Below are 24150 nucleotides of genomic sequence, written 5' to 3'. Positions count from 1 at the left end.
CTTTTCTCTGAATTATACCTCTTCCTTTGAATTATATGTCCCAGCATAAATCCTGAGAGTGGGAGGCTCTGTTGATTTGTATCAGCTTGTAACTTTATGTTATTCTTTACACTTGAATAGCAACTCTGCTGGGACAAAAGACGCCACAGGATCATCATGGAAAGGTGAATGAGAATTTCTTCTTTACTATTCAGGTGGATGGATTGGAGTAACTGTGGGTGTAGGTTCTGGTCAACTTTAAATGGCTTACAAACTGATTTGCATTTTTACCCACTCCCCATTTGTTATATGTATACATTAGATAGTATATGCTTCCAATAAAATCCCAAACTAAATTCTTGTGAGCATTTCAAGAACACTTGTCTGATGCTTTTTCTTGCCTCCCCTGGGAAGTCCATCTGTTACCCTCAAATTGTTCTTTTATAAAATGTTTGCAGTTATCAAAGGAAAACATGAAAATAGAATAACATTCAACAAAACTGTTTTGCCAGAGGTAAAGGTTCTTTGTAGAATTCAAGACAATAAGCACACAAGTGGCCAATACTACAAGATTTTATTAAAAAGCCGAGAAAGCATCAAAAAAAGAGCATACAAAACTAGCACATTTATCCCCCAATTACTCCATTGGGAACTCTCAACTAGAATGGCAGTGAGGAATGGCTCATGGCCAGGTTTCCAGTACCTTTACCGGTCTCAGCCTGCTGTGAAATCAACGTAAATCTGAATTGTCCTGATTTATATAGACACCTCAATTACTAATTAAGTAGTTTGTTTTACTGAGGTTTCTTAACACCCATGTTTGTGAAAATTAAACATTTCTTGCACCATTTAATTACTAAAATGAAAACATAGCAGTTATTCTTGTATTTTTAATTGGGCTCATCAAAACAAAATAAATATGCCAAATCAGTGGATAGTGGCCAAGTTACCCAACTAGGTGGATGACAGCCGCTTTTAATAATTGGAAGGGGGGTATTCTTCCATACTCCAAGGCCTGACCTTCCCAATTAAATTTGACTTTGAAATGTATTCAGCAAAATCATCCTTAAAGAAGCTTTAATTCTTCAGATCTTTCAGCGAAATTGCCAGAGCAGTTGTGACACCAGACATAGCTTCTTTTCGCAATGTTTCCACTGCAAGAATAAAAGAGGATAGAGCCGTGGTGTGCTGAAACCTACCTCCTTGACACCTCTCTTTTGCATTTGTAGATGAAGAGTTTGTACCAGACTCAGCTGCCAAAGCGAGTATCCTCTCAAATGAAGGTTTGAGTCGATTTGCCATAGGGGCCAATGGCAAGCTGAGCATGGCCCAGCGGGTGCTCGTGAAATGTCCTCAGAAGACTCCTGTCACTTGTGGCAACACTAGGGTGAGCAATGCTCAGACTGAAGGCCTTGGTTTCTGTAAACTCCTCTGTTTTGCCATGCAGACTGTTTATTGCATTCACCATCCATATTTGACTACGGTGCCAAGGTCCTACTTGCTCATTGTCTTTTATTTTGTGTGTGTGTGTGTGTGGGGGGGGGGGGGGTGGTTTCTCATGTGCTGCTCTCATATGCTTTTTGCTGAAAAAGAAGAGTTTCCAGTGCCATTGGAACAGTCCTGAGGGAAATATCTGGCTTAACATGGTTGAGGGTATGCATCCTTTATTTGTGGTTATTTGCACACAAAAAAACAATTAAAGAAATTGCTAATTTTTATCTGAAGGAATGAATCTCTAATTTCTAGGTCTTCCAGCATGACTCCAGTGTCAACTTCTGTTGAAAGCTGGCCACAGTATTGCATTGGAGGATGTAGAGATTTCTGTAGAGGTGTTCTTTCTAGCAATCTCAAGGTCCTTCGGCATAACTGGAGGAAGCTGGCCATGAAATCATACTGAAGGATCTAGAGATTCCTCGGGGGAACATTTTTAAATCCATGAATAAACAAATCCGCAATTATATAAATCATAAGTTAATTTTGTTTGTATTTAGGCCCCATTTTGATACTATCTCATTATATATGTATATACAATGAGATATTATCAAAATGGGGCCTAAATTTTGATTATTTTGATAATATTTTGATAATATCTCATTATATATGTATATACAGGGGCCCCCTGGTGGCACAGTGTGTTAAAGCACTGAGCTGCTGAACTTGCGGACCAAAAGGTCCCAGGTTCAAATCCCAAGAGCGGAATGAGCACCTGCTGTTAGCCCCAGCTCCTGCCAACCTTAGCAGTTCGAAAACATGCAAATGTAAGTAGATCAATAGGTAGCGCTCCAGCGGGAAGGTAATGGCGCTCCATGCAGTCATGCTGGCCACATGACCTTGAAGGTGTCTATGGACAACGCCGGCTCTTTGGCTTAGAAATGGAGATGAGCACCAACCCCCAGAGTCAGACATGACTGGACTTAATGTCAGGGGAAACCTTTACCTTTTTATATGTATGTATATACACAGATATTCCAAAATTTGAAAAAAAAAAATCCAAAATCCTGAACAGTCTAGTCCCAAGCATTTTGGATAATGGATACTCAATCTGTACTTCCTCCTATGCCTTTTTTCCATTTGTCTTGTCCCTGACCCCCAATCCATGGCAATCACTGAGCATGTCTCCCAGAAGTGCTTTTCAGAGGGGAGGTTAATAACAATAATAATAATAAAATAATATTTATTTATATACCGCTTTATCTCCCAGATAAATCATAAAAATAATACATACATTATATAGCAACATAATAACACATTATTAAACAAGGTAAAACAATACAATTATATAGCAATAAATAACACTTACACAACCTGATCAAGGGGACGGGAACCATAAACCCAATATATTAAAGTGTATCATTTCAGGCTAGATAAATTTTGTACAATATATTCAGGCCCAAAGGAGGTTCCCCTCCTTTAGAAAGTTTTATAGGTTTGTAAACATTGGGTTTCCCTAAACTTGTTGATACTTTCTTCTTACATGTGGATGGTGCAGTTTGGGGTTATGTAAGGATGCCTGGATCATTCATTGAGGCACTAGATGAGTTCTCTGACTGGAAATTCTAAGTACCTCTCTGTACTATAGACACCAGAAGTCTGTAGGATTTTTTTTGTGACAGGAGCGACTTGAAAAACTGCAAGTTGTTCCTGGTGTGAGAGAATTGTCTGTCTTCAAGGACATTGCCCAGGGGATACCCAGATGTTTGGTGATTTACCATCCTGTGAGAGGCTTCTCTCATGTCCCCATTTGGGAAGTTGGAGCTGACAGACGGGAGCTCACCCTGCTCCCTGGATTCGAACCCCTGACCTTTTGATCAGCAGTCTTGTCGGCACAAGGGTTTAACCTATTGCACTACCGGGGACTCTGTCTGTAGGATGAAACTTTGATAGTTAAAGTAGAATCATAATGGTGCTATTGTTTTAGTGTGGAAAAGGCCCTATAAAGCATCTGTTTGACATTCAGTGGACTAATGAACTTTAGTGAACAAAGCAGAGGCTTGAAAGCCCTTGGGGAAACCCATGGATGGAAATTCACCTAGAGAGTTTCCTAACTGCCATGGGCTGCAAGATAACTGCTAAGTTTGACTTATCTAATGGGACATTGCAGAACGATGGCCTGAAATTACCCTTCTTTTTGGAGTACTATTCCCAGGATCCTGCATCTTAACCATCAAGCACTGATTTTCCCTTCTCCCTCTTTATCTTTAGGGTGAAAGTGACTTTTTCTTAGAGCGCCGTACTAGAGCATCTTCGATTGGAAAGTTTGGTCGTGTGCCTTATCGTTCTCCTCAGGGTCTTCAAGGTACAGTTGACAGAGTGTGTGGAGCACTGAGATGTGTAGATTCGGCCTCTTTATGGAAGGAGTTGTCTTACAGCTAAGACTTCTGACCTTTTCTCTTTCAATTTCTCCCCTTCCCATTTCACAGGTCTAAAGCAGTCAGCGGCTTCTGGAGCCCAGCCAACCAATACACCTGGCAACAGATTTACCTCTGTTGGCTGTTCATCCTACACTCCAGCGAGGAGGGTTCCACAATCCTTGGTTTGTGTTTGAGACACGGCGAACTTGGAAAACTCCCTTTTTGCGGACTGCAGCTCCCAGAATCACCTCCATGCTCTTTGGGAAATTTTGAGAGTTGCAGTCCAACAAAGGAACTTTTCCTGAGCCCCGTAAAAAGGGAGAAGAACATCTGCAATAAGGTTCTCGCTAACTATGGGTGAATTGTCCTGGCAAAGGCCATATCACATCCACACTGCTGTGTTTTCTGAAATCAGACACAGGGCAGAAAGGAACTCTGTTGGGCTGGGAGTCGGAACTTCTCATTCTGTTCTTTACTGCTGTGGATCTGAAAGAGAGGACAGGCACCCCTATCAATGGAGACCTGTTTCACCAGTGCTTAAAAAAGCTCTTCAACAGCTGTCTATTAGTTCCCAGGTTCAAGGGAAAACTGGGGGTGTCTTGATCCATAAACCCTATTCTCAGGAGCAGGGAATGCATGGTTTTCAGGACAAGAGTCTATATAATATCCTACCAGAAAGGATTATGGGACCTCTAGTCAAATAAGGTAGCTTGTCTAAACTACTCTTGTACTGCAGTTCCCGTCACCCACAGGCGACATGAACAACAGTGAAGATTGATGGGAGTAACAGTTCTGAACACATACATACTCCCCCCATTCCTGTTGTGTGTATATTGGAACCTATATGAGCTTATCTGGCACTATTTCGTATTCACTGATCCCTTTCCTAATTCCCCAACCTCCACCAATTAGGCAGGTGTCAAATGGGGATGGCATCCTGGCTTTGGCCTACCTTTTCCAGAGACACTTGACTGGTTCCCATTCAGTTGAATTTTAAATACTAGTCCAAACTGACTCATTCTATCGTGCTTGCTCTGGGTTTTATATAAGCACTGACCCCTGTGGTTTTTATTTGCTCCTATCAGTAGCAGTACTTAAATATTTCCTTATTGTTTTCCCCTTATTGTTTGAAAGCCAACATAGGAATTCTTAAATGGAAGAGATGATGAGGAATAGGAATATTTGGGGAAATTAATGCAGAAACATGGAACAACCTTATACTGAGTCATACCATTTGGCCCAATATTGCCTACTTAAACTGTCAACAGGTGTCTGTCTCAGCATCCTCCACGTTCCTTTTCACTGGAGGTGCCTGAGGTTCTGAACATGGGACCTACTATACCCAAAGCATATAATAATAATACTTTATTTGTGCCCCGCCCTATCTCCCCGTGGGGACAACAAAAGTAACAAAATGGCAAACATTCCATGCCGAAAACATACAGTAGAGTCTCACTTATCCAACATTTGCTTATCCAACGTTCTGGATTATCTAACGCAGTCTGCCTTTTTGTAGTCAATGTTTTTGTAGTCAATGTTTTCAATACATCATGATGTTTTGGTACTAAATTCGTAAATACAGTAATTACTATGTAGCATTACTGCATATTGAACTACTTTTTCTGTTAAATTTGTTGTTAAACATGATGTTTTGGTGCTTAATTTGTAAAATCATAATCTAATTTGATGTTTAATAGGCTTTTCCTTAATCCCTCCTTATTATCCAACATATTTGCTTATCCAACGTTATGCTGGCCCGTTTATGTTGGATAAGCGGGACTCTAATGATAAATCAAAACAGTGGATAAAACAATCTCAAAATAAACTTATAAAACTAAGTAAAAATAATACATAATTGAACATAATAAACATATAATTAAATAGTTTTGCTAAGCTCAGCCATCAGTGATAATCATGAGCCAGTGAGAAAATTAAAAGTCTCAACAAATAAAATAATAATAATAATAATAATATTTTTTCAAAATCTGAAAACAAAATAAAAACAAATATGAAAGTCCCCAGGACCCCAGGACGAACAGAGTCGAAAGCTGAGTGTCGGCAGAAAAGTCAGTGACCCAAATCTAAGCCAAGCTCGTTTCAGTACTAGGTTGATAGTCAAAGGGGAGCTGTTCGGTAAAATTCCCCGCTACTGTCATCTTATAAGGTATCAGTGACTAGAAGTAACGGCTATGGCTAGCTAGCAGCGAGGTCATGGCATGGTAGAAGTAAATGGCGGCGATGGTAGAGCGGCTCCGCTTCACCAACCTCTCCAGGTCAATGCTGGGCAGTGGGAGGGAAGGCCGAATGGAGGGCATCTCAGGGAAGTTGCCAATTGAGTCACAGCACTCATTTTTCTTGTATGCTCTACCAGAGATCCAGCTCTTTCCTAATGTGTTAGTGTCATCCCCTGTTTTGAGTTTTGTACTTTGCAGTTCACTGTGACGCTATCAGGCCATGCTCTGAATAGTTTCTCTTGTGTTGGGTCAGTGTCGCACTCCTTGGACATTTCGTCGTGGCCCTCTTTCCTTCTCCCATAAGAACATGAAGGTGGGTATCCAACCTCCAGCAGAAATGGAGCAGGTGAGTGCAATTCGAGGTGTGTTATAGAAAAAGACTACTTATTTGAGAGTCACTTGCTTGAAAACATCTCAGATGCTCCACTCCTTTTGAGAGATTATCTCACTGGGGGGACTGGTTGTTGGCATGTGTGTAGCTAGACAGTTGCCTCCTTGATAAGTGCTTGGCTTCCTCTGACTGTCCAAGGAAATTTGTCAAAAGTAGATGAGGCACCTAATTCAGCTTCTGGTTAAGGTTAGGCAAATTGTTCTAGGAAGCTTAAAAGTGGTGGCAATATCTAATAATGTTTAGATTTAATAGAATCATAGAGTTGGAAGAGACCTCATGGGCCATCTGGTCCAACCCCGCCATGCAGGAAAAAGCTCAATCACAGTGACAGATGGCCATCCATCCTCAGTTTAAAAGCCTCCAAGGAAGGAGCTTCCACCACACTCTGAGGCATAGAGTTCCACTTCTGAACAACTCTTACACTCAGGAAGTTCTTCCCAATGTCTAATCTCCTTTCCTGTAATTTGAACCCATTACTTGTGAGTCCTAGTCTCCAGAGCAGGAGAAAACAAGCCTGCTTTTTCTTCCTTACGACATCCTTTCAAATATTTCTACGTTGCAGCTGAATTTTTAATTTCTTTAATTTGCTAAGTCAAATGTTGCATGTTATAGTGATTACATAATCACTTTTTTCTGCACTTTATATGTTATCTTGAGTTTACAACTTATAATGCGCACTTTAGCTTATCTATTACTGTAACCTCGCTGGTTTTAATTCTATGTTTTATTAAGCGTGTTTTTATTTCATAGGTTAATGTTTAGATTTTATAATGTTTTTGTTTTTGTCTATTGATGTATTGTATACTGTTATTGTTTTTATTTGATATTTTTGTGAGCCTCCCCGAGTCCCCTTCGGGGGAGATAGAGGCAGGATATAAATAAAATTATTATTATTATTATTATTATTATTATTATTATTATTATTATTATTATTATTATTGTAGAGTCTCACTTATCCAAGCCTCGCTTATCCAAGCCTCTGGATAATCCAAGCCATTTTTGTCATCGTTGTTTTCAATATATCATGATATTTTGGTGCCAAATTCGTAAATACAGTAATTACAACATAACATTACTGCGTATCGAACTACTTTTTCTGTCAAATTTGTTGTATAACATGAAGTTTTGGTGCTTAATTTGTAAAATCATAACCTAATTTGATGTTTAATAGGCTTTTCCTTAATCCCTCCTTATTATCCAAGATATTCGCTTATCCAAGCTTCTGCCGGCCCATTTAGCTTGGATAAGTGAGACTCTATTGTATTACATAATGAATTTAGGTAATTGAATGTAATGCATTTTGCTGAATTAAGTCTGTTATGTTGTCAGAGCTCGTTTTTAGTTGGTGGTGATTTTAAAAAAAATATTTACTGTCCTATGCACTACACCTGACACATCAAAATACAGCACAGTCGACTCTTAGTATCTACTTAGGTTTGATTCCTGACCCTGTGTATATACCAAAATCCATGGGAGCTCAGGTCCCATTATATACAGTGACATAGTAAAATAATCTCCCTTATATGCAGTAATAAAATCAGGGTTCGCCTTTAGAATATTTTAAAGCCATGGATGGTTGAATGTGGAGGGCTGACTGTATGCATCTTTGGAGACTTCAGCTAGCTCTTGTAAGGGAGATCAAGGAGGTCTGCTCTTTCTTTCCTACTCTACTGGTCCTTTTATGGCTTTTAGTGGCAATCTGGTGGGAGGCATAACCATGGAAATGATGTGATGTTTTTCTCTTAAATAGGGGAAGATTGCTATGCGCCTCTTTGATGATGAGGTGGAGGCATCAGCAAAGAAGGTGCCTGCTGCTTCCATGATCACACCAGAAATGGGGAAGCTCCAGGTAGGAAAAAAGGCTTGTTGAAATGTGCCTTGGGTTCCCAAGTGTTGCTAACTGTCTCCCAACTCACCTTCCCTTCTGAGGGAGACAGTGCTATGTAGTGGTTAGAATGTTTTGACTGGAGGTATGTATTCTAATTTTCACTGAGGCATGGATCTCACTGGGTCATCTTCAGCTGCCCATTCTTTGCCCGCCTGACCTATTTCACAGGGTTGTTGGGAGGAGGATAGCCACATATGCCACCATCAGCTCACTGAAATAAAGGCAGGCTACAGTAGAAATGAAGCAAGCAAAAATAAATACTCTCAAGTTGTAATATGACAAGGAGTGATTACAGGAATCTGTATACTTCATAGGTATTTAACTTGTTCCCACATGTGTTTAATTTTTTGAATTACCCCCTCTCTGTCCCTGTTTACTACAGTGTTCACTAGCCAGGCTCGAATCTGGGGAGCGGGATAAGCTCCCATCTGTCAGCTCCAGCTTCCCATGCAGGGACATGAGAGATGCTTCCTGCAGGATTGTAAAACATTCGGGCATCTCCTGGGCAATGTCCTTGCAGACGGCCAAATCCCTAATACCAGAAGCGACTTGCAGTTTCTCAAGTCGCTTCTGACACACACACACACAAAAACTAGCCAGTCATTAGGTATTATGTATTATTATTATTATTATTATTTCCTTTTATTCACTTATCTCCCACAAATAAGACTCAAAGCGGTGTACAAATAGAAAAACACCTACATAATACAAAACCCATCATCCCACAACCCACCATATAAAACCATAAAACAACACATTACATAAATATGCATAAATATAAATAGGCATAAAAATAACACATATATCATTATCATTTTAAAAAAAACGCCATACCTTTGGCCACCGAGGTTGTCCTATCATGTTAAAAAATAAATCTAAATAGTTCAGAGCTTCATATCTTTGCCATATAAATCTTGAGTCTTGTCTGACCAAAGTAGGTCCTATTGTATGTTATCGGGGAAGGCCTGCTTCCATAAAAAGGTTTCAACTTTGGAGCGAAATAACGAGAGGGTTGAACATGCCTCTTTGGGGAGGGAGTTCCAGAGTCACAGGGCCACCACTGAAAAGGCCCTCTCCCTTGTTCCCACCAACTGTACTTGTAACATAGTAGTCGTAGTAGTAGTAATAAAATTGTATTTGTATCCCACCCCATCTCCCCGAGGGGATTTGGAGCGGCTTACAACACAATAACAGTGCAAACCATAAACAATAATTAATTAAGATAAACAAGTAAAATCAGAGTTCACGTTCTGTTGTTCTACAACTTTAGATGAGACAAAGGTGGGCCTTGTGTAGAGAGATGATCCAGAATGCAGTTACTGAATGGGGATCAGAGTCCCATAAAGGTGTTGTTTTTTTCCCGCCCTATAGTTGGAATTTTTCTGCTAAAGCAACTCGAGCCTACCTCCTATTTAATAGACCCTCCATTGAATTCCATGCCCTTGATATCTGTTTGAGCAGCACCTAGAATTATTGATATTATTGGTAATTGCTTGCATGGTAGACATGCATTTCCTGCATCAAATCGACAAAATGTTCTGCCCAATTATTTAGCGGATGTAGAAAAGAAATGAGAGAAATGAGGACAGTGAATCCACATATCTTCTCAGGACCTTTCCCCCTTCACCTCTCTAGTGTCTGTCAGATGACGCATTATTAATATAATGCAATTTAACTGAATAGAGATGTCACATGTGAACAGATTTAATAACGCTTTCCTTAGAGTGGGTAGAAAAACTGTCTCTTCCTACACAAGTAAGTACATGCTTTAAGATTATAACCAGAGGAGGACTTTTCTCATTCCACCATCTCCGCAGGAACTTTTAATGAGGATCTTGTACCTGCTCACTTCCACTGAAAACTCCGTTGTCCCATTCCCCTCTCTTTCTGCTATCTGGTGAATACTTTTTTATTCCAAAGCCCCTTGAAATCTTAATTATGTGACAGTAGTGATGTGAGGAGCTGTACTGCTATTTTTTTAATCCTTTATTAGTGATCATGTTTTAAATGTGTTTGTAATTGATTTTAACCTTAAACAAATAATGTTATTCTCCTTTTTTTTAATTTGGAAAACAAGATTTCAACCGTTTTATTTTAACATTACTTTATGCTGCCTTGGATCCCATCTCGGGAGAAATTGTATACATTTAATAATGTAAATAATAAATTAAGCTCCTGTGATTAGGAAAGATTAGGCAACTCAGAAAAAAACTGTGTTTTCACTCTTTTACAGCAAAAAAGTCTAGTCTGCATGGTGGCAGAGAACTGGCATCAGTTTTCTGTGTATATATGTGCACATGATACATGTTTCCAAACTGTTTGCCCCCAGTGGTGCAGTGGATTAAATCCTTGTGCCAGCAGGACTGCTGACCGAAAGGTAGGCAGTTCAGACCTGGGGAGCGGGGTGAGCTTCTGTGTGTCAGCTCCAGCTTCGCAAACGGGGACATGAGCGAAGACTCCCACAGGATGGTAAAACATTTGGCCATCCCCTGAGAAATGTCCTTGCAGACAGCCAATTCTCTCACATCAGAAGTGACTTGCAGTTTCTCAAGTTGCTCCTGACATGAAAAGAAATATTGCTAGAGAAATGTATAGGTAAAGGTAAAGGTTTTTTCCCTGACATTAAGTCTAGTTGTGTCCGACTCTGGGGGTTGGTGCTCATCTCTATTGCTAAGCCGAAGAACAGGCGTTGTCAGTATACACCTCCAAGGTCATGTGGCTGGCATGACTGCATGGAGCGCCATTACCTTCCCGCTGGAGTGGTACCTATTGATCTACTCACATTTGCATGTTTTCGAACTGCTAGGTTGGCAGAAGTTGGGGCTAACAGCGGGAGCTCACCGAGCTCTCTGGGTTTGAACTACCAAACTTTCTGTCAGCAAGTTCAGCAGCTCAGTGGTTTGACCCACAGCTCCACTGGGGGCTCCTTAAAGAAATGTATAGCCTTGGATAATTTGATATGTTTAGAATGCAGTGGAGTTGTTAACTGTGGGATTAAAGATATAGGCCTTTTTATTATGAGGAGAAATTAGATGAAGTGGCTAAGATGTGTGTGAAAATGCATTGGGAGAGATGGGTGTAGTGGTTTGAGCATTGGACTATGGCTGTAGAGACCAGGGATCACTTCCCTACTCAGTCATGGAAACTCACTAGGCAACCTTCTACTTTCCCAAAGGAAGGTAAAAGCAAAACCCCTCTGGAAAAATCTTGTCATAGAATCATAGAGTCGTAGAGTTGGAAGAGACAAGAGACCTCACGGGCCATCCAGTCCAGCCCCTGCAAGAAGCAGGAAAATCTAATTCAAAGCACCCCCGACAGATGGCCATCCAGCCTCTGCTTAAAAGCCTCCAAAGAAGGAGCCTCCACCACAGTCCGGGGGAGAGAGTTCCACTGCTGAACAGCTCTCACAGTGAGGAAGTTCTTCCTGATGTTCAGGTGGAATCTCCCTTCTTGTAGTTTGAAGCTGTTGTTCCGCGTCCTAGTCTCCAGGGCAGCAGAAAACAAGCTTGCTCTCTCCTCCCTATGACTTCCCCTCACATATTTATACATTGCCCTCATCATGTCTCCTCTCAGCATTCTCTTCTGCAGGCTAAACATACCCAGCTCCTCATAGGGCTTGTTCTCCAAGAAAAACTTGTGATAGGCTTCCCTTAGGACTGCCCTATGTTGGAAATAACCTGAAGGCACAACAACAAAGAGAGATGTGGCACGATTACACTTTACGTAGAGTTGGATTTTGGCTACCAGCCTTATTTACAATTCCCTGCTCTCTTATTTTCCTAGTGTGTTGAGCTCCTTGCCCAGCTCTTATGTCGGGAGATGAATAATGGTGATGTTGATCAGGTGGTTGCCCCATCACTGAAAGAACTACACAATCTATTGTCTGCTCATTGCTCGCCTGCTTTGGAGCCTGCCCAGCCTGCCTCCCTCAGCACACCTTCCCAGGACCCTACACCAAATTTCTGCAAACCTACAGCACTGCCTGAGGTTGTGGTTGCTCCTGAAACTAGCACAACACTCGCTACCACTTCCAGCCAACAGCTCAGCTGCCCAGGCTCTTGCATGCCTTTGGCCCAGCATCCCTCATCCAGTGCAAGTCGTTCAGGTAAGGCTGGACAGTTTAGCTTGATGACAGTTTGGGATGTGTGGTGATGGGTAAGTGTTGTATCCACATACTATGTGAGGCACAACCTGGAACTTCTCTTCTGTCACTTTTGTGACATAAATCATTGAATAAATGGCCCTTTGGCTTCAAAAACCAACTTTCAAAACTTGGCTTGCTTCCCAACCTGAAGCCCATTCAGTATTGGTACAGAAAGTGATTTGCATCTAAGGTCTTTCAGTGTGATACTATTGTACTTCCTTTTCTCCAATGGGGTATTCGATAGATTTGGATGGGTTGAGGGGAGGTGGTGAAGAAGACCCCTGGATTCGTAGACTCCTCTGCTATTAAGTGCCTCTTGGCTGGAGGACTTGAGAAAGTGATGGAGTCATAGAGGCGTGCATTCATGTAGAATTGCTGTTCCTTTTGTGTAGTTTCATTTATGTCATCTCATTTTTGTATTCGTGTCCCGCTAACGAAAATGGGCCGCTGTAAAGAAGTGTGTTTTTATTTTGATTTATAGATGTCATGTTTTATTTCGTTTTAAAAGTCATGTTTAACTATGTTTAAAAGGGTAAGTATTAGTTACCAGTGCATGGGGAATGGTAGCCAGCTCAGCATTCTGAGGCAGGTTGCCATAGTAACGAGGGCGGAGCCAACCACTGTTTGGAGGAAAAGGAGGGAATGTTTTAAAAACAGTTTAGTCTGTGATCTGAGTCACAGGGAAGACACTGGTTCCAGGTTAGGGAAACCAGGGAAGCTCAGATCTCTAGTTGTGTCAAATTAAGCAAGTTAAGTGACTTGTTTGGGTTTATTCGTAGAGTCTGAGTGGTAAGGGGAAGCAATCCCAGTTAGATCCAAAGTGATCAGTTGATAGCTTTGGTTGTAAGAGAAGAAAAAGGTTTAGACTGCTCAAGGAAAGGAGAAAGTATTTTAAAAGTGGATTCATCATAAGTTATATTTGCAACTGTTGAAGAAAGTTTAACTCTGAGAAGCAACATTGTAACCACTAAGCTCTGTGCCTGAATAAACTTTTTAGTGTTCTTCAACATCCAAGCCTCTGTCATACATATTCTAAACTAAGTTACGCTACCATCTAAAGTGAATAAGAAGAAGAAAGGGAAAAAAGATTCCCCTCTGCCTGAGATCTCCACAGCCGCCTATACGACACAAATTTTCGTCTGGCTTACAAAAAAAATTAAAATTTTCGGATCATTGGCTGCAATGGGAGGGCTTCCGAGGCTTTCTTCTGGACCCAGACATAGCTTAGGTGCCAGAATAACTGCTATTCTTAATCTATATATATAAAAGAGTGATGGCATCAGGGCAGCGGACAAAACAACAAAACTACAGGCCCCCCAACCTCGAAATTTAACAACACAACCCATCATCCACGCCTCTAGGTTGATACAACAAAAAGAAAAGAAAAATAAAGTCCTAATTAGAGGGAGAGGAATAATTGTTTTTATCCAATTGCTGCCAGTTAGAAGTCTAAGCTCTGCCCACTTGGTCTCCTAGCAACCGACTCAGCCCAGGGGACAGGCAGAGTTAGGCTTCACTTAGGCCTCTTTCACAGATTATCTAAAGCCCCAGCTTCTGCCAACCCAGAAGTTCGAAAACATGCAAATGAGAGTAGATGAATAGGTACGGCTCCGGCGGGAAGATAACGGCACTCCATGCAGTCATGCCTATGGCCACATGACCTTGGAGGAGTCTACGGACAACGCCGGCTCTTCAGCTTAGAAATGGAGATGAGCACCTACCCCCACAGTCGGACATGACTGGACTTAATGTCAGGGGAAAAGCTTTACCCTTTACCTTAACTACCACCAATTGCTCAATACTTTATTTCCCATACCACCATACTTCGCCACAGCAACGCGTGGCCGGGCACAGCTAGTATTAATATAAATATGATAATCAAGACCCATTGATCCACATCGGATGTAATTGGGAGGCACTGTTCTCCTGAAACCAGACTCAGCTGAGAGTACCAGAGTAAGTATTGTTATTTGTATTAATATTGTTATCAACACCCATTGGTACATATCAGCTGTAATAGGAAAGTAACCCTCTGCCATTACCTGTTCATTGTTACGGGGCTGAAATGAAAGGAAACGAAAGCAAGCACAATGATTGTGCAGCGTTTATTTTTGTGTTGCCTCTCGTTTCCTACGAAAATGTCATCATTCGTTTTGTGTAGACTAACGGTTGAAATGATAGCACGAAGGAAACAAAAGAAAAAATTTCACACACACCTCTATGGAGTCATCCTATAATACAAAACTCCTCAAACCTTTTAAGCACGGTGCTTCAGACTGTTGGGTAGGGGGAAAGACTGTAGATTGGGGAAAAAAGCCATGCACGCTGCACATATCTTATTTGTATATATATATGTATATTTGAAAAAACAATACAATATTTTAAATGAAGAACAATTTAACCAACATAAACTTTCCAGTATTTCAGTGGGAACTATGAGCTTGCTTTTGCTGATGAGATAGTCAAGTTGATTAGGATTGTTGTTGTGGACTTCAAGTTGATTCAGACTTTGGACGTCCCTATGCCTAAAGTTTAAGGTGGATAAATGACCTTGGGGGGTTGCATCCAACTTGTGGGTCATAGTTTCGGGACTCCTGTTATAATAATAATAATAATAACAATAATAATAACATTATTATTATTATTATTATTATTATTATTATTATTATTATTATTATTATTATTACTTCAAAGACTCTGGCAGAAACCAGTGCAGGTGGTCCTGGTGGTGATTGGCACATTGGGTGCTGTGCCAAAAGATCTCAGCCGGCATTTGGAAACAATAGACATTGACAAAATTACGATCTGCCAACTGCAAAAGGCTACCCTACTGGGATCTGCACACATCATCCGAAAATACATCACACAGTCCTAGACGCTTGGGAAGTGTTCGACTTGTGATTTTGTGATACAAAATCCAGCATATCTATCTTGTTTGCTGTGACATAATAAAATAATAATAATAGTAAACTTTATATCCCATCACCATCTCCCCGAAGGGACTCGGGGCAGCTTACAAAGGCACTCCAAGGTGCAGCATATAACATAAAATGGTACATGAGTATTAAAAAAATCAGATAGAAATTATAACAACCACTATCAAGACATATAACATAAAATAGAATAGCACAATATATATTACACAGTGAAGAAAGAAAGAAAAACTAGTGATCTTACATGTTGTTTTATCAGTACTTAAAATCTGTTTTTCTGCTTAACCCTGTCATAAAATTTATTTATTCTTCTCCATTGAAATATTCTAGCCAGTATATTAGTAATCCAATAGTTAGGAAAGCCTCACATTTGCTAGAGCTATGTTGAAATAGTTATTTGCCACAGTATAAATAAATATAGCAGCTCGCTTGGATCCCACCTATAGAAAAACACGCCACCATATTTGGAACTAGGAAAATGGACTCGGGCAAAATAACAATTTCAGTTCTGGAATTTGGTGTGTTGGCTTTGTCAGTCCTTGCAGCATTCATTTTTGAAAACAGATACAAATTTCTGGCTCAACTTCCTATTAATCACAGTCAGCATGACCAGTGGTCAGAAATGTATAAAATTACTGTACAAGTAATGTAGAAGGTGGAGTAAGAGTATTTTTATAAGTGCCGTTTGGCTATTGAATAAACTGCCTTAGAAAGTGGCAGGATCTCCTCCTTTGAAGAGTTTTGGATGATGGGTATCTTTCAGGAGTTTCACTTTTCTGTATGGTGGAAGGTTAGAATAAACGATTCTATGATTAGTTTTCAAGAGGGATTACAAAGTATTAATTACATAGTAGGAATGATCACAGAAATATTAAAAAAATGTAATATATTTGCATTTTATGTTGCATTAATCACTGTTAAATGTGTGGGGAGATACCAGTGACCCTGCTGGATTCTTGAGAATAGCAATGGGGAAGACAATAGGAGACAATTCGAGGGGAGATCTTCCTCAGGGAATATTGGAGTCAACTTTTCTGCCTGGCTGGGGTACGCTATTCCTGCTGTCATCTCTTTGATATGACTCTTTCAATTCTAGACCAGTTAAAGCAGCGGCTGGCTGATCTCCGTAATGCACCTCAGCGCTTCCACGAGGCCTTACTAAATGACGAGTGTGCCTTCTACACGGCCCGCGTCACGTCTGTCTCACAGTCTTCAGTGCCACGGTGTAAGGAGCCTGTGGCAAAAACACTTGAGGCTCATGGTGCCATGGTAAGATATATAATCTCAGCTTTGTGGAGGTAAAAAGCTGTGCTGTGTTTCAGTTGACGTCTGTTTGTGTATGCTGGTTTTGATTACATGACGATTTCCTATATTAAATGCCTAGCTGTATGTTCATCTGCCTAATATTTTGCCAAGGGAGTGAAAGGAATCTGATTGCTCCTTGGCTTTCTATTTGTGAGGCAATCTGGTGAACATCATCCTTGTCATTCAATACTGTGGCTTATGAGTTGATGGGGCATTGTATTAAGCAGCTACCTGGAAATGGTAGTTTCTGTTCATTGAAAGTTATGGGACACAAATACAGGCTTCCAGGACTCAAAACAGAGTCCTGGAAATTTAAGTGTGCGGTGTCCCCTGAATACATTTAGATTCCTTGTGTTCCTACAAAAGCAGTTTTGTTGAGGGAGAAGAGTTGTGAGGGCTATTTCCTCCAAAGGATTTTCTCTTCTATTCATACATTACAGCAGGGAATTAATAGTGTCAAGACATCTCTGCTTCCCAGGTAAGTACACATGGGAGTACTTAGATAAATCCCTGCAGCAGCTTTGAACATTCTCTGTTACCATAATACTGTTTTTAAGTTTTTGTGTGAAAGAGCTATCGGCTGAAGGTGCAGTTGTTTATCTAACCTAGACCTAAATAGTGGCTTTTGACCTTGTTGGTCAGGACTGTGGCTTTTTTTTTTGTATCCCTAAGCCTCAGGACTGAAATTAGAAGCATAAAACCTCTGATTGTATTTCACACTGAGCATGTAAAAGTTAGGGGCCGTAGTGGTGCAGTGGGTTAAACCACTAAGCTGCAGAACTTGCTGACTGGAAAGGAAGGTTGGTGGTTCAAATCTGCAGGACAGGGTGAGCTCCCGCTGTTAGCCCCAGCTTCTGCCAACCTAGCAGTTCAAAAACATACAAATGTGAGTAGATCAATAGGTACTGCTTTGGCGGGAAGGTAACAGCGTTCCATGCAGTCATGCCAGCCACATGACCTTGGAGGTGTCTACGGACAGCGTTGGCTCTTTGGCTTAGAAATGAAGATGAGCACCAACCCCCAGAGTCGGACACTACTAGACTTAATGTCAGGGGAAAACCTTTACCTTTATCTATGTAAAAGTTGGGAATCCAGTTTGAATCTATGTTAGGTCAGATGTTCAGAGGGGGCATGTTTTCATTGACTAGATTGTAGTTGCCTCTCTTTATGTAATGCTTCTTGTTCTCTCTCTCTCTCTCTCTCTCTCTCTCTCTCTCTCTCTCTCTCTCTCTCTCTCTCTCTCTCTCTCTCTTTTAACTCACCAGCACTTTATACCCATCGCTGCACCTCTATCCCCTTTGGGGGAAGGAGAGAGCCCTGCAACCTCATGAAGATCTCATAAGAGTGTTGACATAGAGATGGTGCACTGAAGGTCATCTTCACCAACGCGGTGTTTTGACCTATTTGCAGCTGCTGCCCCTTTGATCCCTGTCTTTAGCTATCAGTGAACCTCACTGTGTAGCTGAAGCTCCAAAGGGCATAGTTGCAGGACAGACGCAGGCTGCTGGAAGGCCTCCTCGTAACTGTGAGCCATCATAGAAAGAAGTGCCTGATGCTTGTGTGAAATGGACAACGAGCCTAGAGGAAAGGGGGCCTCTTGAAGTGCAAGGCCTTGCTGCAGAGGAATAGACACACTAATGCTATATTAACTGCATATACATACATTTTTAATTTAATAAATCTGATGAAATGGTATAATTTATCTGGTAATTATTATTAGAAAAAACAGATTGAGCATCCCTTTGGAATTCAGAAATACCCTAAAATCTACAATTGTTCACCTGGGTGGCTGAGATAGTGATACAAAATTATTTAAAATATGGTGGATAGAATGACCTTCAGACAATGTGTATAGGAAACATACATGAATTTTGTGTTTAGTTTTGTGTCCCATCTCTAAGTACGCTGAAATCCAAAACATTTCTGGTGCCAAGCATTTCAGATGAAGGGTACTTAACTTGTGCCTTCTTCCAAGAAATGAAGGCTTTCTTGCAAAACTTTCTAATGCAGGGATTCAGTTCTTCTACCGTGTTTCCCCGAAAATAAGACAGTGTCTTATATTAATTTTTGCTCCCAAAGTTGTGCTAGGTCTTATTTTCAGGGGATGTCTTATTTTTCCATGAAGAAAAATTCACATTTATTGTTGAACAAAAAAATGAACATTTATTATACAGTACAGTACAGTACAGTACAGTAGTTGTCATCACAAACCAGCATAACCAGACAAACTGTGAATGCTATCACAGGGGACCCCTGCATTAGAGTCTCACTTATCCAAGCTAAACGGGCCAGCAGAAGCTTGGATAAGCGAATATCTTGGATAATAAGGAGGGATTAAGGAAAAGCCTATTAAACATCAAATTAGGTTATGATTTTACAAATTAAGCACCAAAACTTCATGTTACACAACAAATTTGACAGAAAAAGTCGTTCAATATGCAGTAATGTTATGTTGTAATTACTGTATTTACAAATTTAGCAGCAAAATATCACGATATATTGAAAACATTGACTATAAAAATTGCTTGGATTATCCAGAGGCTTGGATAAGCGAGGCTTGGATTAGTGAGACTCTACTGTACTACCAATATTTCCATGTACAACACTCTATGGTATGTACATTTACCGATCCTGCATGCTCTGGTTTTCTGTTCGGTGGGCATGCTTCCAAACAAAAACCTTGCTAGGTCTTACTTTTGGGGGAGGCCTTATATTTAGCAATTTAGCAAAACCTTTACTAGGTCTTATTTTCTGGGGATGTCTTATTTTAGGTGAAACAGGGTAAGTTTAGTTATTGGTACTATCTAAGTGTCCCTTCTATACTGCCATATAATCCAGATTATCAAAGGAGATGATCCACACTGTCTGCTTTGAACTGGATTATATGAGTCTACACTGCCATATAATCCAGTTCAAATCGGATAATCTGGATTTTGTGTGGAAGTGTAGAAGGGGCCTTAGTGTCCCTTACAGCTTTTGATAATTATTTCTGACCAAAAATTGTGACTTGAGGCAGGCTTCAAAAGTCTTTGCCAGCATGCTTCTCTCCAGGTGTTTTGATTTCATCTCCCATCAGCCCCATTTGACAGGGTCAGCAGGAAGGAAGGCTGGGTGTCAAAGTCCAAAAAAAACCAGGAGGGCTAGTATAGGGGACCTTGAGTAAACCGACACAGATTTTCTGTAATGTAACCATCTTCCAAGGCAAATGGCCAGCCTTCTCATTTTCCTAAAGACTCCATGGTAGCCTGAGTCTCTAGAGACCAGGATTCAAACCTTAGTTGAGACATTTTATGCTATAGGATTCTCATTTGTGTGTCCATGAGTCAAATCTGATGTTGTTGTTTATTCGTTCAGTCGCTTCCGACTCTTCGTGACCTCATGGACCAGCCCACGCCAGAGCTCCCTGTCGGCCGTGGCCATCCCCGGCTCCTTCAAGGTCAAGCCAGTCTCTTCAAGTCACTTCATCCATCTTGCTCTTGGTCGACCCCTCTTCCTTTTGCCTTTCATTTCCCCCAGGTTCATTATCTTCTCCAGGCTTTCCTGTCTTCTCATGATGTGGCCAAAGTACTTCATCTTTGCCTCTAATATCCTTCCCAGTCAGAAGGGAAGTCATTATTTCCTGGAGTATGGACTGGTTGGATCTTTTTGTGGTCCAAGGCACTCAGGATTTTCCTCCACCATCTGAGAGTCCGATACCCCTACCACTACAAGGGAACAGAGTGCTGATAGGCTTGGCTTTTTCTATGGTGTAAGATCAGGAGCCTCCGGTGGCGCAGTGTGTTAAAGCTCTGAGCTGCTGAACTTGCAGACCGAAAGGTCCCAGGTTCAAATCCGGGGAGCAGAGTGAGCGCCCACTGTTAGCTCCAGCTTCTGCCAACCTAGCTGTTCGAAAACATGCAAATGTGAGTAGATCAATAGGTACTGCTCTGGCGGGAAGGTAATGGCGTTCCATGCAGTCATGCCGGCCACATGACCTTGGAGGTGTCTATGGACAACGGTGGCTCTTCGGCTTAGAAATGGAGATGAGCACCAACCCCCAGACTCAGACACGACTGGACTTAACGTCAGGGGAAACCTTTACCTTACCTAAGATCAGGTTAGAGCAGAATCATAAAGACTATAATAAGTCTGTTGACTGAAGAATTCAGGGAATTATAGCTCTAAAATATCTGTTCTAAGTCTAATTTTTAAATTAATATTCTGGGATATAAACTCTTAGAAGTGTGTGGGAACGTGTAAAGCATATGTAAAGAATAGTTTCTGGGAAGTTTCTTTGTAAATAATAGTTTACCCACTTTTGTTTCATCTGTCTACTGGAGTAAGATCTTACCTTCCACAGAGGCGGAGGGGTGTCATCTTGTCAGACATCATTACTTCCTCTGAGTAAGTGATGGCCGATCCTCTTGTATTATAGCCATCCTGCCCAATGGGTAGTGACGAATGACACAGCAGTCTCTGTTCCAATTCAGTTACACCCACCTTTTTTCATCTAAAGTTAAATGAAAATGAATGATTCTTACTCATTTCTGCAGGCATTGCAAAAGGATCAAGGCTGAACTCCGCCAACTTCCCACACAGGCTTCCAGGCGGATTCCTGCCGTACTTCCATCACTCAGCAAGATACCAAGACCATAAGTTAGACTCCAAACAGACACAATGACTGTAGCTTTATGGAATAAGTGTTCATGAGGTTAGGAGTGTTAGATCAGATATCATTTTAACCAGCCTCCCAAATGGCAATGCCTCAGGGGGCTAAGAACTGCAATATCAAGAACCTTGTTCTTGAAAGAGATGTTGTGAAGAAAATAACCAGAAATGGTGTATCGGGCACATAAGTTAACAAACTAGACCCAAAAAACTGGGTTGCTGTGAGTTTTCCAGGCTGTATGGGCATGTTCCAAAAGCATTCTTTCCTGACGTTTCACCCACATCCTTTCTTGGAACAGATGCCTACCATAGATGTGGGGTGAAAGTTCAGGAGAGAATACTTCTGGAACATGGCCATACAGTCCAGAAAACTCACAGCAACCTAGTAATTCTGGCCATAAAGGCCTTCTACAACATGTTAGCCCCAAAAAACTTTACTGAAAAACTAAAAGACTGGAAGTTGAGTGTATGCTCAAATATATGAGCAACAGAAATGAAAACTGTCTCTCCCTTTTGCCTGCACCATTAAAAGTGTTTGCTTAGTATTCAGCATTAATGTGGTAGCTTGCAAACTGAGTTAACTACATTTTGGGAGCAGGAAACTTGGTTTTTCCCTTCAATTGATCTGCTCTAATGTCATTGAGTGTAGATCAAAAGGCTGACAAAGCTCGATCACTAGATATTATAAACAATTGCTTGGTTCTACAATCCTGAAAGCTATGTTGCCATTTAATTGAACTGTTCTTCTGTATGTGTACACATGAGTAAATTAATAATAGTCTTACAAGTTTCCCAACTGTCTCTCTGAAAGAAACAACAGTTACCACTTTATAGAAGAGAACACAGAGGTCTGAGGCCTCTTCCACACAGCTGTATAAAATCCCACATTTTCTGCTTTGAACTGGAATATATGCTAGTGTGGACACATAACCCAGTTCAAAGCAGACATTGTGGGATTTTCTACCTTGATATTCTGGGTTATATGGCTGTGTGGAAGGGCCCTGAGTGTTGAATTGAGGTCCCTTCTGCACTGACATATAATCCAGATTATCAAAGCAGATAATCCACACTATCTGCTTTGAATTGGATTATATGAGTCTACACTGCCATATAATCCAGTTCAAAGAAGATAATCTGGATTTTATATGGCAGTGTAGAAGGGGCCTCAAATCAACACTCAGGGTCCTTCCACACAGCCATATAACCCAGAATATCAATGTAGAAAATCCCACAATGTCTACTTTGAACAGGGTTATGTGACCACACTAGCATATATTCCAGTACAAAGCAGAAAATGTGGGATTTTATACAGCTGTGTGGAAGGGACCTCAGACCATTGTGTTCTCTTCTATAAAGTGATAACGGTTGTTTCTTTCAGAGAGACAGTTGGGAAACTTGTAAGACTTTAGAAGGGGCCTGAGGCTCTAGAGACCAGGATCCAAACCTTGCTCAGCTCACTCATGGAAACCAACAGGGTGATCTTGGCCAGGACACACTTTCTCAGCCTCGGTAGAAGACAATGGCAAAAAAATCCTTCAAAAAACTTGAGCTAAGAAAACCTTAGGGCAGGATTGGCCTAGAGTCAGAGTCACCTTGAAAGCACAACAATTGCTGATATAAGCAAATTGTCTTTAACTGAAGGTCAGCTACCTTTATCTACCATACTAGATAAAATAATACTATTGCTCGAATCTCTTTATCACTTCCAAAAGAAATGGATTGTTCAAGGCATCTGTTGACCAGCAGATGGTAGCCAAGTCCAAGCTTGTTGGACCAACGCCTGATTGGTATCACTTTCTTCCAAGTGTCTGTAAGTTCACGTCTTGCTTGAACTGCTTTCAAGTTGAGAAGAATAAACAAATACATCAGGAAGAAGATGATATATTACTCTGGAAGATGAGACCAGTCTGCTGAATGTGTCATTCTTTTACTCCCACCTACGAATGAACACTCATTCTTCTTATAAGAGGCAGGAGAATAGAGTAAGCGTATGGTACACTTCTATGTATGTATGTGTGTATATACAGTAGAGTCTCGCTTATCCAACATAAACGGGCCGGCAGAATGTTGGATAAGTGAAAATGTTGGATAAGAAGCCTATTAAACGTCAAATTATGACATGATTTTACAAATTAAGCACCAAAACATCATGTTTTATAATAAATCGACAGAAAGAAACAGTTCAATACACAGTAACGTTATGTAGTAATTACTGTATTTACGAATTTAGTACCGAAACATCGCAACGTACTGAAAACATTGACTACAAAAACAATGAGTACTAAAAGACTGACTACAAATAAAAATAGAATTGCATAAAATGAACTTATAGTAACACATTGTCAGAAGTTAAATCCATAAACAGTTCAGTCCTTACTGCCTAGAGAAACAGCTGTTGATCTGGGTGGGAGGCAAACTGTGTTGGATAATCCAGAACGTTGGATAAGTTAGACTCTACTGTAAATTTATATAATGTCCTTTCTTGAGCTGCAGTGAAGCATTATTATTTCTGTTCATGGGACACTTTGTTGTACCAGTAAAGGGCTAAAAATGCACCCACACACTACATAATACTTCCCCCTAACTGTAGGTTGTGACCGTGGGTCCATTGTGAGCAATGAAATGTAAGAGGCAATGCCACTCTGTAGTGTCATTTCTACTTTTTATGTTTTTGTGAGGTCTTCTCCCCTGACTAGATATGCATCAGACCTGAAAGCAGGCATCTCCTTGTGGACTCAATATCTCCTGTGGACCTATTATTGGCCATAAGGATAGTTG

At 40.8% G+C, this 24150-nt stretch overlaps 1 protein-coding gene across 4 annotated transcripts in view; it reads left to right on the top strand.

Moving 5' to 3' along the window:
* Positions 1-18423, top strand: part of troap (trophinin associated protein) — a 35787-nt gene extending 17364 nt beyond the window's left edge. For all 4 annotated transcript variants that reach the window (XM_062971028.1, XM_008114408.3, XM_008114409.3 and 1 more), the window contains 9 exons: positions 121-164; positions 1209-1366; positions 3682-3775; positions 3900-4012; positions 6318-6410; positions 8206-8304; positions 12127-12448; positions 16517-16689; positions 17991-18423. In XM_062971028.1, coding sequence (XP_062827098.1) covers positions 121-164; positions 1209-1366; positions 3682-3775; positions 3900-4012; positions 6318-6410; positions 8206-8304; positions 12127-12448; positions 16517-16689; positions 17991-18056 — 1162 coding nt within the window. In that variant the 3' untranslated portion in view covers positions 18057-18423. The remainder of the gene's footprint in view (positions 1-120; positions 165-1208; positions 1367-3681; positions 3776-3899; positions 4013-6317; positions 6411-8205; positions 8305-12126; positions 12449-16516; positions 16690-17990) is intronic.
* Positions 18424-24150: the final 5727 nt, after the last annotated feature.

The sequence above is a fragment of the Anolis carolinensis genome, chromosome 2 (genome assembly GCF_035594765.1).
Source record: "Anolis carolinensis isolate JA03-04 chromosome 2, rAnoCar3.1.pri, whole genome shotgun sequence".
NCBI classification, from domain to species: domain Eukaryota; kingdom Metazoa; phylum Chordata; class Lepidosauria; order Squamata; family Dactyloidae; genus Anolis; species Anolis carolinensis.
This window is presented reverse-complemented; position numbering and strand designations above follow the sequence as displayed.